We start from the raw sequence: 17367 nt of genomic DNA on the forward strand, positions 1-17367 counted from the left end.
GGGTTTCCTTGTTATATATTGTCACTATCAGTTGATTTTACGCTCGAGCCATGATAGCGGTTTTGCAGCACAAATTTTGCTCTAGCGCAGAATTCAAGTCAAGAAACACGATTAGTTAGTTCTAACTACGGGCATCTACTGCGCCTGCTTCGCAGCCGCAGCATCTGCCCGGTATCAAGTCTATATGATACCCACCGGAGGCAGCCTAAGCAGCAGCACTAAAAACTATCAATCACGTACGGGGCCGAAGCACCATGACGCAGGGTGCCTCCGCAGTGGGGATAGTCTCGCTGCCACGCGCACTACACACACCAGCTCACATTGCATATTTAAATAAGTTCATGTACGACAATTATAGTTGTTCCGTTTTGCAAGATTCGAAGACAGTATTCAGTTTATTTCCTTCACAGGCTTCAGTTACCGGCTTCAGTTTACCGGAGCCAGCTACCGGGCGGACGGCACTCCCTCCGGGGTTACTTCTATCCCAGAATTAACGTATTAATCATCCCGCAATTTACCCCCAAGCTCTCAAGTTAAATGGTCAAGATCAGCGCACCATGCGTCTCTCCTTCGTTCTGCTAGCTCTCTCGTCTGATCGTTAGCACACAGCATAGTACTAAATGAGCACAGTATACCTTACCTGCAAAATGAATGAAATAGCTCTCTCGTTGCCGTCGTCAACGCAGCCATTGGACGCTGACCAGGGTGTTATGTCACCGATGGCCTCATCAGACCAGGCGACCTCAATTGGTGACTTTCGGTTCCTGAGAACCCACCACGATAAAGAAGAGCGGGGCTTGCTGGTTACCAGCCTCACAAAGCTTTGGCTGAAACATCATTTCCGTACCGATACACTTCGATGTGCGCAACTATTTGTTCAATTACGCATTCCCGGTCAGATGCTGCGGCTGCGAAGCAGGCGCAGTTGATGCCCACGTTAGAATCAACTAGAGAGTTGGGCTGGTAGTGCTTTTAAGAATTAAAAACAATACAACTTTGGGATTTACTCAATTATTATTCGTTATCATCGTCCATGAAACTATTCGTCGACCTGTGTACCCTCCCGGAGCAACGCTCCGGGTTGCCTATAAAGTTTTTTGTTATAAAACACAGCCCTTGTAATCCCGTTGGGTCCGAGCCCTGAACTCGACTTCAACGCAAGGCTGAGGGCCAAGTCTCATCCAGCCCAACGAGGTCATCTACAAGGCCAACCGCGCGCGCACCGCCGGCTGCAGCTACGACAACGTCGTGCACAAGCCCAAGACGCAGACGCTCTCGCCCAGCACCCAGTTCTTCCGCCCGTCCCGCCGCGAGGGACTCTTCGCCGTCGAGTTCCGCGGCGCCAGCCTCAACACGACCATCACCGCGAACGACGTCACTGTCGCCGTCAAGGACCTGCTCATGGCGCACCCCGACATCGTGGGCTGCGCCGAGACGTCCGAAGATCATGACCAAGCGTTTCTCCTCCGCGTCCAATACGGCGCCGTCGCCGCGCCACGGATCGGGCGCGTCGGCCACCAGTGGCTTCGATGGCGAGAATATGGTTGAGGAGGAGGTGCGAAGGTTCCACCTCGTGGGCCACAGTATGGGCAGCCAGATCATCCACATGCTGGCTCAGATGCTCGAGAAGGGCACGACCGGGGCTCCAGAGGAGGAACTCGACGTTACGTCGACGGTGACGTCGACGGCGTGCTGAAGCTGCAGAAGATCTCGGACACGAACATCCTCACGGTGCTGCTGCCGCTGCGGCATTGAGCGGCGGCCTGCCGCTCAATGTTCTATCGACCTTTCTTGGTAGTCGCTACGCGCCGGACACTATGGGGTTATCGACGGACTGAGCCAGGACTGCGTCGGCGACCTCGCTGAGTTCGACGGCTCGTCCGAGATATGTAAGTGGAACCACGGGCTTGAACCACTTGGCCGCCACGGGCGTCACGCTGCTCTACCAGGTCGGTATCTACGAGGCCAACATGGAGCTGCTCTACAGTCTGCCGGTGGGCTCGAGCTCCTCATGACGGCCAACTCGACGCTGAACACTGCGATGGCCAACATCCAGACTCAAGATGACCTCGAGCAGCTGTGCATGAACCCACCTACGCGGAGAACTATTGCGCCACCATGCTCAACACCACGCTGGTGAATAACACTATTGCCACTGCCAACGTCACCGTGGAGGCGGCTGCAAACGCGAGGACTTACCGAGTTCATGTAGCATCACGAATCAGTACTAAGTTAGTATAACTATTTTCTGCTGCCCCTGCCCTCTTCTGCTTGCAATTCTCACGACGTAGTTTCAACATCGCACCGGAAATTTCAGGGCTTCCTCGTGCGCAGCGCGACTTTGGACCCTAGTTATTACCCTATTTCTGCCACATTTTCATTGGATCGGGCGAAATGGGCCGTGGAGAGTACTATCGCAACAAGTACGGCGGCGGCGGCCGAGGGAGTGGCCGAGGTGGCCGAGGCCGCGGCCGGGGAGACGGCGGGGGCTATGACCGAGGCCACGGCGGCCACTACAATGACCGCGCGCGGACGCCTCTGGCCATGGCGTCTTGGGACCAACTGGGCAATGTGCTGCAGGAGATCCACAACCGGAACTACGGCGCGTATCACGAGCTGGAGCGCGTGTTCCAGTACGACAATGGCCTCCGCTTCTCGCTCGAGTTCGACCACATCCAGGGCGACCCGTACGCCAGTCCATCGCGCGCGCACGTGACGGTCTCCGCTACGTCGGCCGCGTTCCCGGCCGAAATGTATGGCGACAAGACGCGCAACGTCGCTCTATGCGACTACCTGACTCGCACCTTTGCGGCCAGTGCCCGCCGCTGCGGGGCCGACGCCAAGGCCGTCAGCGATTCGTGGCAGGGGGCCAAGGGCGGAGATATCTCCATTGATGCCCCAGGCCAGCACGTGATTGAGCGATCGAGCGTCAACGTCTTGGCCAATGGAGACGTCGAGGCCCGCTTCAACATCAACCTGCCGGCCCGCGGCCGCAGCATCTGCGGAGACTGGGCCTACACCATTCTCGTGGAGACGTTGCCCAAGCTGGTGGAACAGTCACTGGTGCTCCGGAGTTTGGACGTGGCCCACTTGTGGGAGCACCTGCACTCGGTGGAAGACCAGGAGGCTCTGAGAGGGATGCTGAAGGGCGCGGGGCTCGTGGGCTTCGTCCATGATGGAGCTATCCTCCCGCGTCAGTCAGGAGCATCGGATCTGCCGTTGAGCAGTGATAAGGCCATTCCGTTCAAGTCGCCCAAGTTGCTCAGCAAGAAGTTCACGCTGCCCAACTGCGGAGTTGTCACGGGAATGGGCATCCCGCAGGGTGTCACGCTGTTCGTGGGCGGAGGTTTTCACGGCAAGAGTACGGTGCTCAAGGCCCTCCAGGTCGGCGTGTACAATCACGTGCCTTCGGACGGACGCGAGTTCGTGGTCATCGATCCGAACGCGGCCAAGATTCGCTCGGAGGACTCGCGTAGCGTTGTGTGCACTGACATCAGCGCGTTCATCGACAACTTGCCCTTCAAGCAGGACACGACCCGGTTCTCGACTGCGGACGCGTCTGGTAGTACGTCGCAGGCGGCCAACATTGTCGAGGCGCTGGAGGTGGGGGCCACGACGTTGCTGATCGACGAAGACACGTGCGCGACCAACTTCATGATCCGCGACTGGAAGATGCAGCAGCTCGTGGCCAAGGACAAGGAGCCGATCACACCTTTCATCTCCAAGGTGCGAGCACTGTACACGCAGCGCGGAGTGTCGTCGGTGCTGGTCATCGGTGGAGCAGGCGACTACTTTTCGGTCGCGGACCAAGTCATCATGATGGACTCGTACGAGCCGCGTGATGTTACCGTGGAGGCCAAGAAAATCGCCAGCGAGCACGTAGAGATCCGACAGGACGCCGAGTTCGGTGGTTTCAAGCCGCGTATCCCTCTGAGTCGTGGCTTTGAAGTCAACGGCAAAGTTGTCTCGCGCGGTCTCGGCAAAATTCAGTATGGCGAGGTATGTAGCGATTTCATGTGCATTGGTTCTGATGCAGTGAGCTCATTTGCGGGCGTCTGTGTGAGTTGCAGGTGGACTTGGACTTAGCCGCCGTGGAGCAGCTCGTGGAGCCCAGCCAAGTGCGCACCATTGCCGACGCTATTCAGAAGGCGCGTTCCTTTATGGACGGCAAGCGCACTCTGGAGGTTCGCCAGCTCAACATGTCTAAGGCGTTTGTTTGTCGAGAGTAATATTCACGCATCTCGTGTTTGTTTTTTGCTTACAGGAGGTGTTGGCTAAGCTCGAGAGTGAAATTGACCGTACGGGATCGCTTGACGTTGTTGGCTTTCACAAGAAGTCTGGGTTTTACACCCGGCCCCGCAAGCTCGAGGTAGGATTTACCAACACGGTGGACGCTCTTGCAACGCTTCATTCTAACATGTGATATTGTGTGCGTGTAGTTGGCGGCAGCTATCAATCGCTTGCGAACAGCTACGATGACCCAGTAGAGCAACGAAAGAGCCGTCAACAGGCTCTTATTCGAATCCATACTTCTAAGGAGCGATGCAATTGATGCAGTCCTGACAGCAACAACTTGCATTCTTATCGAAGTCTTTACGTCCGTATATGCAGCATATTGAGCAGCACATATACACATAACCACAGGTCATACCAGCGCAACACCGCTGGTAGCCTCTTCATCCTCTTCTTCAGCAGCCTTCTTCTCCTCAGTACTATCGCTAGCCGCGAGTCGTCGACGCTTTCCTGAGCCCAGGTGAAGCGACTGCCCGTCGCTCACTTGGCTCTCAGCACTATTGCCCCCAAGCGTTGCATTATCGAACGAAAGAGCGTCGCCATCTGTACAACATCAGCACGATCGCAGACAAGTTAGCTCGAACCCAGCTCAAGTTTTAAGAAGTCCAGCGGCATCGTACATGGCGACACAAGGAACGTGTCTTCCTGACCATTAGCCACATCGTCAGAGTGGACCTCGCCGACGCTAGGGCCGCGGGCAATCGGGACCGGAACGCCAGCGACACGCTTGCAAGTGCGCTTGTTGTGTCCTTTGACGCCGCAGACACTGCACGAAAGCTTCTCCTGCTTTGGATCACCAAACTGTTGGATCTGCTGAACCTTACGCGGTCGACCGCGAGTCTTTGGCAACGGCTGGGGAATTGTAACTCCGTCGGACGGCACCGTGTTGATATCGATCGGCGTGATACGTCCCGCGTAGAGCGCTTTAAGGGATGTCATGAGGAAGATGCGTGGAATAACATCCGTCTGCACGATTCCAGCTTGAGTCACTGCAAGAAATACATGCAGACACGGGAAGCGAGACACGTCGTACTCGCCGCACGTGCAGGTCTGCTTCGCAAAGTTGACAACTCGCCCGGCGCTGGTCTGCTGGTCAATAACTTCAAACTCGCTCTCGGAGGTGCGCACGACGTCGAAACGGGCTGCTTCCCCTTCGTATTCCGCAGCAAGTGAGTGGAACTCGGCCGGGTATTCCGAGCTAAGGTGGCCGTACCGCTCGTAGCGCTGGAAAAGCGTCCGAGCCACCTGGGAGACCCAGCCAACGAGGATCATGAGCGGGGCCTTCGCGCACAATGCCTCCATCCACTGCATGGACGAATCCAGAGGAAGAGTAGGAGCCGTCGTTCCAGGTGTGGCTAAAGACCCCGTCGACGTTTCCGATGCAGCACCAGCAGCAACTTGTGCGGGGGATCGCATGAACACTTCAACTTCATTCGACTGCGGACAGCTGGGGAACACGCCGTGCACAGCGCGAGTGAGTTCGTCACCGCGGTTGTGCACAAGCGACGTCACTGTGCGCTCCAGCTCCGGAAACGCGCGCTTCAGATGCTGCAGGAAGAAGCGCCACTCGGTCTCGGTCTCCGCCGGAGCGAGCGCGATAGCAATGGGGACATTGTCCCCCATTGCGTCCTGCGCCGTAGCAGTAAGCACCACTCCTCCAAACGCCGACGTCACTAGAAACACGCTCAGCAGCATCGATCCTCGACAATACCTCAGTGCATCATGCAGCGGCTTGGGGCACAGGAAGGCGCGCCCAAACATCTTCGCGTTGGGCTTGTTGGCCGGCGGCGGCACCTGCGTGCTGTCCTGATGCTCGAAGGCCACCAAACTGCCCGTGTTGGTGGCCGCAAAGGCCTGCAAGTATCCATCCAGCTTCATGTACGAGGACGAGTCCTCCTCCTTGCGCTGCTTCCTGAACGCACTCAGCGCCCTCCACGCCGTCATGTACGAGGGCTTAACTCCGAACTTCTCCTTCATAATGTCACTCACGTCCTTGGGCTTGACCGCGTCTCGTCCTCCCCTCGAATTGGCCAATTGACCCATGAACGGCAGCGCCGTCTCCAACAACGCCGAAGCCGTGACCGCCGACGCGCGCGCCTTCTCCGAGCCTGGGGCTGAAGCTGCCCCTGGTGTCGCGGCATTGGCGGCCAGCCGCGCCTGCAGCACCGGACACGTCGGCGAGTGCGTGATGATGGCTCGGGTGACGTAGACCCGCCCGTTGGCGTGGCGGTTGGCCGAGACCACGAACTCGCAGAGTGGCGCGCTCACTGCGGCGGCCTCCGGGTCGTCCTCCGCGTTGGCGCGGCGCTTGCGCTGCCTCCAGGAGGGGCATCGCGCCTCCACGCGCTGCGGACTGCTGTGCTGCATGTAGTAGGGCGCGTCGCGCTGCACTGAGAGCACCTTGAGCGCGCGGCGCAGCTGGTTCATGTCGTCGTAGCTCTCCTCGAAGGGCGCGAACCGCGAGAGGCCCGCGGGCAGGCTCAGCGACGCCGCGGAGCCGTCGTCCTTCGGGGAGGACGCGACGTAGAGCGCGTCGGGCACGTTCGCGACTTCCAGTGCATCGTTGGAGGCGGCCGAGGCGGCGATGGACGCGCCTGCGTCCGGCGCAGATGAAAGGGACGACGGCAGCGCGCTGGAGGCCGTCAGAGAGGTGACGTCGCCTGCCGGAGAGGACGGCGGATCGCTGGACGACGGCATGTAATTTTGGCGGCTAGAATGGGAATTACGGGCGATGTTTAGTCATGAAGTAACGGGAAGGAGTTAGGGATTGCAGCAATTTTACTGAATTTGTGAAGTAACAAATGTAATAACCACGAATAGTTTTGTGGTAAGTTTTGGGTTTATCTTGAAGTGGGTTAACCAATGACAGCACTCCAGGATGTGGCGTTTGATATCCATCCCTACAACTCTCAGCAAGTTATCCTAACCGTGAATCGCTGACGACCGCATTGCGCTGAACACGGTGCGAATGCGTTTTGAGCGCTCGACCCAATGGCATCGGAAATATAAAGTGGACGGTTGGCGTGCTTCATACTATGAAGTTCATAGAGCTGGTCGCACCGCCGCCACAGCAGCAGATACATAGTGTCGTGGACTTGGTCATACTTGAACCAACAGTTTTGTCGTCTATGCCAACGCATCATATTATGAAGATGTAGTTGTGTGGCCCGTCACACGGCCAACAGCCGCGTGTCCGAGCTGCTGGACGTGCAGGAGTTGACGACGGACGTGATGTGGCACACCATGGCGGTGTCGGTGACGACGATGTACGGCTAGATGCGGCCGGTGGCAGGGGCAAGTCAGCGGGCTGGAGCCACCGACCAACGCTGGAAGTGGGCGATTGAAGTTGAAGCAGCGTGACTGCCGAAGATCGCAGGAGGTACGACGTGTGAAGGCGAGTCAAGGTGGAAGCATGCCAGGAGGCGAGGCGACGCCAGCGGAGCGAACGTGAGGACAAGAAGTGTCGAGTCGACAAGAAGGGGGAGAGGTCCAAGGAGGATAGGAAGGGCGCTGTAGCTAGAGTTAGTATAGGCGACGGAGGGGCTACGGTAGATAGGAGGGAGGTGAGCGGCGGCCGTGTCGACTCGACCCTCAGTTAAGATTTGTTGCGGGACGTGCAGCGAGTTGAGACTAATACATTGATCTGCGCCGGAAGCACGGGTTGCTGACCATCGTACTGCGGCGGAGGGCGTCGGCGAGGAGTCGAGCAGTAAGGGAGAGGTAAGCTGAGGTAGAGCTCGCACATGATGAGGGCAGTGGACAAGTAGAGCGACGGAACCGTGGAGAGAGACCACGGGGGTTGTGGCGGAGCGCCTCGACCGAGGGACAAAGGGTCCACGTGTACCTACGGGTGAAGGGTGAAGGACACCTGCGTCCGTTGCATGTAACCGGGCTAGTTGCGGGGAGCAGCCGGCGGGGCTACCCGACCGTCGGTGCCGATAACGCTTCCTCCCAGTCATCTCTAGGTGGCGGCCAGTAACTGTCTGGTTGACCACTGTAAGAACTGCCTCGTGCTGATGCCACCGCGGCTAACCCGCTACCTAGGTGCAGAGGTCTGCAATCGATGACGGCTGGCTGACGACCTGTAATGGATGGGGCAGGGAGGTTGGCGCTAGCTACATGGTGGTCATAGCAGTGGCTCTCTGGGCACGTCTTAAAGAGGAAGACGTTGCGAGCGGAGTGATTGTGGGCAACCCTCGCAGCGAGACGAACGAGGAATGAGAATAAGATGGGATACTGATAAGTATGGATGTTGGTTATTGCAGTTTTACGAACTACGGAGATGGCTACAACAGTGGCACGCGATGAGCGCGCGCAACGGCGCGCTGCTTCGGCTGAACGGACGGCTGCTGAAGCGGCAGCTGCTGCAGCGAAACGGCAGAAGCCAAGTGGAGGGATGACGGTCGAGACGGACGAAGGAGGCACGCAGGTCTCCGTGACGCTGGGGACGGCGGAGATCCGAAGTGCGGGTGATACACCGCTGGGCACGAGCTGCGGTGACGGCGCCGGAGGACGTACTGCAGGAAGCGACAACGGCAGTGGACAACCGGGAGGAAGACGCGCGCCGGCTGGAAGCGGTGACGTCGAGGGCCGTGGTCGTCCATCTGGCGATGCTGGCTCATCGGGCGGCAGCGGAAGCCCGAGCAGCGACAGCGTAACGCAACCTGGGCCGAGCGTGGACGTCGCGGGACACAGCGGCGCAATTGTGGACCTGACGAACATTCGAGGTGATGGCGGACGGGGCAGTGCGAGGCAGAGCCAAGCGCCTCCACCGCCACCACCAGCACGAGGAACAGGAGTGGGAATGGCACCGGCAGGTGGTCCAGCACGAATGCAAGCGCCACCACCACCGCTGGCCGTCCGTGAGAAAGCCAAGTCCCTCAAACTGTCCAAGTTCAAGGGACTCGACGACAGCATGCCTGTGACGATGTGGCTGAAGACAGTGAGAGCGGAAGTGCGCAGACAGGCGGCGACGATGGGCGTCCAGTGGACCGAAGCGCAGCTTTACCACGAGGTGGCGGCACACTTGGACGGCGAAGCGCAGCGCTGGTTCGCGACGGTGATGGAGACGGTCGCGCCGGGCGACGAGAACATCGACACCTTGGCGTCCATGCTGAGGGCGACGTACATGACGAGACGCACGATGCCGGAGGTCGTCGATCTGCTCAACGCGCGTCGACAGCTGCGAGGTGAGAGGTTGCTGGAGTACGCGCAATCGCTGCGCGAGATCGCGGAGCAGGGCGACATCAGCGAGGACTGACTGGTGAACGCGTTCCTGAAGGGCATGAGCAGCCCGATGGGTGCGACCCACGTGCGTGGACACCGCCCCAGGACGCTGGATGAGGCGGTCAACTTGGCGGTCCCACACGTCGGCGACTACGGAGAAGGATACGGTGTAGGACCGGAGGCAGCAGCGAGCGCGTGGGATGCACGCCAGGCGTCCAAAGGCCGCGGGGCCTCGGCGAGAGCGACGACGGGTCAAGAGCAGTCGGGACTTGGGGGAAACTTGGCCGGAGTGGTGACGGGGTATGGACCAATTTGGGGGACTGCCTCCAAGCCGCCGAGGTATGATACCGAGGGACGATTGGTAGGTACCGGTAAGACCGGGACGGATGAGTGGTGGAAGGCCATACCGCCGGGATACCGGTTGGTACCGGACACCAGCGGGTTGGCGAATTCGAATTTTCAAACGCGTGGCGCCCCTGAGCCACAGATTGGCGCGCGCAACAAACGTCCAGGGGGCGAACAGCTCTCGAAGCGTCCGGGTAAGACGTTCAAGGTCGAAGGCGCAGCTGTTGCCGGTGGCGGCAACGGCGGAGGCGGGTTCAACGGAAGAGGGACGTTTGGGGCAAGAACCGATGCCCCAGACCCAACCCTGGCGACGCGCGAGGGCCAACTCAGGAACCATGAGCGGTACCTGGAACGGCGGGCGCAGCGGACACCATTCACGCCCCGCACGGGCACGTTCTGCTTCAACTGCGGCCAGTCGGGTCACTTCGTGAGGGACTACGACCTGAAGACGGCGGACTTGGCTGCATCAGGACGCGGCGCACAGAACGCGAGTGCCGAGGATGGTGGTGCGGGAAACGAGCAGCGAGCATAAGGGCCCCGGCCTAATCGCTCGCTCGTTCTGACCCGGGCAAGAAGGAGAAGAAACGAGGGCGGCACCGGCGCGGTCGGCGACGGTGGGCGAGAACGTCTGACCCAGGTTCGGTTGGGCAAGACGGGGGACGTCGAGAGGCCGAAGACGGAAGACGTCGCGAGGACAAAGACGGAAGACGTCGCGAGGACGAAGGCGGAGGACGTCACGAGGACGAGGCTGTTTCGGGAGGAGTGGTGATAGGGGAAGTGGGAGGCCAGTCTGGGGATGGCGCCGTGCGGACAGTGCGCGTGCCTACCCAGGCTGAGCAAGAAGCCACGGCGGCAAGGATGAGCATTGCGGTATCACGGGCTGGGGATTGCGCCGTTCGATGAGTAGGGTCGGTGCTCGAAGGTGGCGAGTCCGTACAGCGGCGCGTGCGATTCCAGGGCGACGAGGACGGTGCCGGCACGTTGGTCACGGGGGAGAAGACAAGCGCAGTGGACACGGCGGCGGAAGGCGACGCCGATGCGAAGAGTAGCGTCGAGACGGGGCGTGGCACCACGGCGAAGCCCAGCGACGGTGATGTCGTGGTCGGCGACAGAGAGGGTGGTGTGGACAGCATGGAGGACCGGACGGGCGAGCCGCACGGCGGACCCAGCCGAGTAGTGGTCGACCTCGGCCAATTCTCAGGAGGACTTGCGGATGACGAACGGCGTAACCTCGTCGCCAGGCAACTGGGCGCGTGGTTGACGGAGATGGCCAAGTACGGTGACGCGCAGACGAAGGACGCCCCAACCAAGGTGGAGCATCACCAGCGGCGCTGGCAACTGCGCTGACTGCAGAGCAAAGACGCCACGACTTGACGAAGGCCAAGGCACTACGGAAACGCGTTGCTGAAGCGAGTGTGGTGGCGGCCGAGAAGGAAGAGGAAGCGCGACGATTGCGGAAGCGAGAGAAGCGGCTAGCACGCGATAGGGCGCGTCGGCAGAAGCGACTCGAGCGTGAGCAGCTCACAGCGGACATGGCGGTGGGCAGCTTGATGCTGACGGACTCCATGCCCAAGGAGCCCGACGGGAGCGAGACCAAGGGCGAACTGGCGAGAGGAGTGACGGCAGAGGCACCGTTCCAGATGCCCGAGCCGAGTGAGGAGTTCAAGAAGGCGCTGAGGTGGAGCGCACGAGCAGCGCAAGCGCTCGGCGAAGTTCGTGGTCGGAAGGACGTCCTGCTGGACGGCCTGGCGAAACTGGCAGTGGCGGAGGAGAACCGCCAAGAGGAAATTGCCGGTGGAAGCATCGTGGGCGAGGTGGACATCCGTGACGGTGCGGCCAAGCAAGTGATCATGGCGGCAGCGGGTCTGGACGCAGTGGAGCCCAACGAATGGACGCGGCCCGTGGAAGCGACAATCCGCGTCTCAAGAACGAGGCGCATATTCGAGAAGCGAGTGCGGAAGGCGAGAGCGCGAGAGCAGCGCCGGATCCGTGAGAGGTTGGCCGCGCGAGCGAAGACAGAGGGCGGCTACGCCGCGCTTGGACGACGCGGAGGCGATGCACCGAGGTTACTGTCGGCGGCGGAGGCACACGCGATTGGCTTTGCGCTGCCACGCGCCACCGAGCAGATGAAGAGAACGATCAGGGGCAAGAAGCCCATGAAGCAGTACCGCTACCATGGTGGCAGCGTCTACCGGCAGCCGATCATTGGCTGGATCGACGAAGGGACGCGGCCAGTACGAGTGGGGAGACTACGGGCAGTCCGTGCACCGGCGACGGACACGTTGCCGACGGCACGAGTGATGATGCGAGAGCAGTGGTGCGACATCAAGCTGGACACGGGTGCGCAATACACCGTGGCCGGCGAGTCGTGGAAGCGCTTGGGCATACAGCTGGACGAGCTGCCGCCAGTGGACTTCGTCGAGGGGCACCGTGGCCAGAGTGCTCGGAGTGTGGCAGTTCAAGATGGAGACGCAGTACGGGCAGACAATGTCCGTGAAGGTGCTGGTGGTCGAGGGCGCTGCTGACGAGTTCCTGCTAGGAGAAGATTGGATGCTGGGCAACGGGGTGAAGATCGACTTCACCGCTTGCGAGATGAAGTTGTACAGCGGGGACATCAAGAAGATCGTGCCGTTCTCCTGCACCCGTGAAGGGCCACAGAACGAGCGGGCGATTCGGGTGAGACTGGTGCGTCGGGCGAAGATCGGCACTCGGACCTGTCACAACGTGGAGCTGGCAGTGGCAGCGCCGGAGGGCACTACGGGCGTCTTCATGCCCGCCCCGCGCAAAGAGCTACACCTGTTGTTGGCTCCAACGTTGACGGCAGTCCGAGGTGACAAGATCGTAGTCCCGATACTCAACCTAGTAGGACGAAGGGCGAAGCTACCAACGCGTGAGGTGCTTGGCACATGGGCACCGAGCAGCGACGACCTTGACGTGATGGAGCTGGGCGGCGCTTTGAGCAGAGACAAGGTGAAGGAGTGGCTGGAGCGTGAGCTGGGCGCCAACCCCGAGCCGTTATGCAATGAGAACGAACTTGATATCGGGGACATAAGCGCAGAGGACAAAGAGTTGCTATTACGAGTTCTTAGGAACTACCCTGTGCTACTAGAGCCGAGGAAAGGCTGTCCACCAATGACGACTTTGGGGGTGGAGCACGCCATCCACACTGGCAATGAGGCCCCGATCAAGGTGCGACCGAGAAGGTATGCGCGCAGTGAGCAGGAGGTCATTGATAAGGAGGTGACGAACATGCTGCTGGACGGCGTGATCGAGCCCAGTGGTGGTGCTTGGGGCTTTCCGGTAGTGTTGGTAAAGAAGAAGGATGGGTCGGTGCGATTTTGCATCGACTACAGACATCTTAATGCCATCACTAAGCGGGACGTCTACCCACTACCACGGATAGATGATACCCTTGACAATCTACATGGGGCTCGGCGATTCACGAGCCTAGACCTTCACGCGGGATATTGGCAAGTCCCGGTGGCGGCGGCAGATCGCGATAAGACCGGCTTCGTGACGAGGCAAGGCCTGTTCAGATTCGTAAGAATGCCGTTTGGGTTAGCGAATGCACCTGGTACTTTCCAGAGAATGATGGACGCAATGTTGAGAGGGCTTACCTGGGAGAGCTGTCTGGTGTACTTGGACGACGTCATCGTCTTCTCGAAGGGGGACATGACGCGACACGTCGTAGAACTGGCGAGGGCACGAGTTGGACGCCTCGGGGGTGCGCCCGATGGAGAGTCTGGTTGATAGTGTGCGCAAGTTTCCGGCGCCGACTGATGCCAAGGAGGTGAAGCGGTTCGTCCACATGGCGGGCTACTACAGGCGGTTCGTGCCTGGTTTTGCGAGCGTGGCAGCGCCACTCACACGGCTGCTGCGGAAGGATGCAGTGTGGCGATGGGCAGAGCCACAGCAGGAGGCGTTCGAGCAGCTGAAGTGCGCGTTGACGGAGCGGCCGGTGCTGGCCTATCCCGACTTCACGCGCCCCTTCAAGCTGGTGACAGACGCTTCCAAGGTTGGATTGGGGGCGACGCTGACGCAGGACCAAGGGCAGGGCGAGCAACCGGTGGCGTACGCCTCAAAGGTCAACTCACCCACGGTCGCAAAGTACAGCATCACGGACTTGGAGTGCGTGGCCGTGGTGTGGGCTGTGAAGCTGTTTAGACCCTACCTCTATGGGCGTAAGTTCGAGTTGGTAACGGATCATGCCGCTGTAAAGTGGCTCATGACTTCGAAGGATCTCACGGGGCGGCTACAGAGATGGTCGCTGCAGTTGGAGGAATACGATTTCAAGGTTGTGTATCGACCAGGGGCGAGTAACGTGGTCGCCGACGCGCTGTCGCGCGCGCCGGTGCACACGGTGACGGCAGCTGGTCAAGGACCTGGAGGAGAGCAAGGTGCAGAGGCGGCAGCGCAGGGCGGAGAAGGGCAAGTGACGGACGCTCTGATCCGTGAGCGTCAAGCAGAGGACAAGACGGTAAAGGAGCTGAGGCGGAAGGGACGCTACGCTGGACGAGATGTCGTGGTGGTCGGCGAGTTGGTGCACATTCGCGAGGACGACGGCATGTGTTGCCAGCGGCACTATGGGCCGACGTACTGCGAGAGAATCACGACTCTATCTTTGCGTGCCATCTGCGGGTGTCGCAGACGTACGCAAGAATCGCAGCGAAGTATTGGTGGCCGGACATGAGGGCTCACATCAGACGCTGGGTCAGGTCGTGCCGTGACTGTGGCACGAGGAAGTCGAAAGCAAAGGAGGTGATACCTCCGCTACGCAGCCAAGGGGTGGGTGATGTAGGTGACAGATGGGCCCTGGATGTGGCTGGGCCTTTGCCAGTGACTGAAGGCGGAAACCGCTATGTCGTGGTGGCAGTGGACTACAGTACGAGATATGCAGTAGCAGTGGCGGTGCCGAGCCACACTGCCAAGGACATAGCCCAGTTCATCATGGACAAGTTGATTCTGGTCTACGGGCCTATGCGGGAGATTGTAATGGACGGAGCGCCCGAGCTGAACGGAGCGATCGTCGAGGCGTTGGTAAGCGCACTGCAGGCGCGTCAAGTGACGCCGGTGCCTTGCCGACCAGCGCTCCTTGGACTCGTAGAGCGCTTCCACAGAACCTGGAAGGACATGGTGGCGCTGTTCGTCACGGAAGCACAGAACGACTGGGACCGCTGGCTTCCGTGCGTCACCTACGCATACAATGGGGCACGCCATTCTGGCACGGGCTTCAGCCCCAATGAGCTGATGATGGGGCGGCGCCTGAGGGCACCGAACGAGCTGCTGAGGAGCAGCGGTGTAACGCAAGTCGGCCGTTCGCCGACTACCATCGGGCGTTGGTGGACAGCATGCAGAGAGCAACCGAGGCGGCGAAGGCGGCGCTCGCGAAAGACCAGCGCCGGCGAGCCAAGTACTACGACAGGCGTGTGCGTCAGCACGCCGAGTTTGATGTTGGTGATCGCGTGTGGCCCACCACGCGGGAAAGGACTCACAAAGTTGACGCATCAGTGGCTGGGGCCGGCACGCATCGTTGTCGACGCGGGCTTCGACAACTGGAAGGTGGAGCGAGAAGACACGGGTGAGCACATGATCGTGCACTGCAGTTTCCTGGTTTCCTGCCACTGCCCGAGTGACTCGCTCGGCAGTGTGGCAGAACGCATACTGAGGGAGATGGCGGAGGAGGACAACGGCGTGGGGTCAGACGCAGAGGAGCTCGACCAGAACGAGGAGGCAGTGGTGCGGGGCGGCGAGAAAGCCACCGTGGCCACGGCGGACCAGATGCCGACGGCGGATGGGATGGCGGCAGTGATGGATGAGAGGACGAGTGGTAGCGTGGCCGTTGAGCGGTCGCGTAACGCCTCCACCGAGGACGTTGCGGTGGCGGAGATGCCCGCTCAGACGCCAGGAATAGCGGCGACGGATGCACGAGCGTCGAGATCTGGTGCTGCGAGAGGCAGAGCAGCACCATCACTACGCAACAAGCAGCGGGAACGACGAGCGGAAGCAGATGCAGAAACTGGGGGCGAGGACGCGCTCAAGCGCCGGCGCCAGCAGGAAGCGAATGAAGCGCGCGAAGCACGGCGGCTCGGCCGGCAAGCGGCGCGTGAAGGTCAAGCAGCGGCAGCAGCCACGCAAGGTGGCGATGGAGCAGATGGAGCGGCAGCCACGACGCAAGAAGGCGGCGAGGTGCAGATGCTGCTTGGGCGAGGACGACGAGCACGACCAGCACCAATGCCGGAGCTCCTGCAAGTGGCCACAGCAGGACACATCGTGGAGAGGGCAAGGCGGCGTGTGCGGAACAGGGCTGGTCGCTACGTGCTGGAGCACGAGGTGGAGTACGGCGTCAGGCCGGGCGGACCGACAAGCAGGAGGTGGCTCACGGCGGACGAGTTCGAGACGCTGCTCGATGCCGGAAAGATCGAGGGCGATCTTCCAGCCGGGGATGGCGTGTAGTTGTGTGGCCCGTCACACGGCCAACAGCCGCGTGTCCGAGCTGCTGGACGTGCAGGAGTTGACGACGGACGTGATGTGGCACACCATGGCGGTGTCGGTGACGACGATGTACGGCTAGATGCGGCCGGTGGCAGGGGCAAGTCAGCGGGCTGGAGCCACCGACCAACGCTGGAAGTGGGCGATTGAAGTTGAAGCAGCGTGACTGCCGAAGATCGCAGGAGGTACGACGTGTGAAGGCGAGTCAAGGTGGAAGCATGCCAGGAGGCGAGGCGACGCCAGCGGAGCGAACGTGAGGACAAGAAGTGTCGAGTCGACAAGAAGGGGGAGAGGTCCAAGGAGGATAGGAAGGGCGCTGTAGCTAGAGTTAGTATAGGCGACGGAGGGGCTACGGTAGATAGGAGGGAGGTGAGCGGCGGCCGTGTCGACTCGACCCTCAGTTAAGATTTGTTGCGGGACGTGCAGCGAGTTGAGACTAATACATTGATCTGCGCCGGAAGCACGGGTTGCTGACCATCGTACTGCGGCGGAGGGCGTCGGCGAGGAGTCGAGCAGTAAGGGAGAGGTAAGCTGAGGTAGAGCTCGCACATGATGAGGGCAGTGGACAAGTAGAGCGACGGAACCGTGGAGAGAGACCACGGGGGTTGTGGCGGAGCGCCTCGACCGAGGGACAAAGGGTCCACGTGTACCTACGGGTGAAGGGTGAAGGACACCTGCGTCCGTTGCATGTAACCGGGCTAGTTGCGGGGAGCAGCCGGCGGGGCTACCCGACCGTCGGTGCCGATAACGCTTCCTCCCAGTCATCTCTATCCGTCACGAGGTGGCGGCCAGTAACTGTCTGGTTGACCACTGTAAGAACTGCCTCGTGCTGATGCCACCGCGGCTAACCCGCTACCTAGGTGCAGAGGTCTGCAATCGATGACGGCTGGCTGACGACCTGTAATGGATGGGGCAGGGAGGTTGGCGCTAGCTACAAAGACTTCGGTAGCGACGTTATCAGCGCTCACGCACAGGCACTGATACCGTCGTTGCCGAATTCTTCGCATGCGTGGG

At 60.4% G+C, this 17367-nt stretch overlaps 3 protein-coding genes across 3 annotated transcripts; all 3 read left to right on the plus strand.

Moving 5' to 3' along the window:
* The first annotated feature begins 1135 nt into the window (after positions 1–1135).
* On the plus strand, positions 1136–1737 carry PHYSODRAFT_285539 (hypothetical protein). The gene has a single exon (XM_009525402.1). It carries the CDS (start codon positions 1448–1450, stop codon positions 1694–1696), a length of 249 nt encoding a protein of 82 aa, XP_009523697.1. The 5' UTR covers positions 1136–1447; the 3' UTR covers positions 1697–1737.
* An 807-nt stretch (positions 1738–2544) lies between these two features.
* Positions 2545–4181, plus strand: PHYSODRAFT_259448 (hypothetical protein; the record flags this gene model as incomplete). Its single annotated transcript, XM_009525403.1, has 2 exons — positions 2545–3999; positions 4071–4181. Coding segments are annotated over 2 exons (1566 nt in total), but the record flags the coding sequence as incomplete, so codon positions are not given.
* A 4394-nt stretch (positions 4182–8575) lies between these two features.
* Positions 8576–9553, plus strand: PHYSODRAFT_329025 (hypothetical protein; the record flags this gene model as incomplete). Its single annotated transcript, XM_009525404.1, has 1 exon — positions 8576–9553. One exon carries the CDS (start codon positions 8576–8578, stop codon positions 9551–9553), a length of 978 nt encoding a protein of 325 aa, XP_009523699.1.
* Between the last annotated feature and the right edge of the window lie 7814 nt (positions 9554–17367).

The sequence above is a fragment of the Phytophthora sojae genome (genome assembly GCF_000149755.1).
Source record: "Phytophthora sojae unplaced genomic scaffold PHYSOscaffold_3, whole genome shotgun sequence".
In the NCBI taxonomy this organism is placed as follows: Eukaryota; Oomycota; class Peronosporomycetes; order Peronosporales; family Peronosporaceae; genus Phytophthora; species Phytophthora sojae.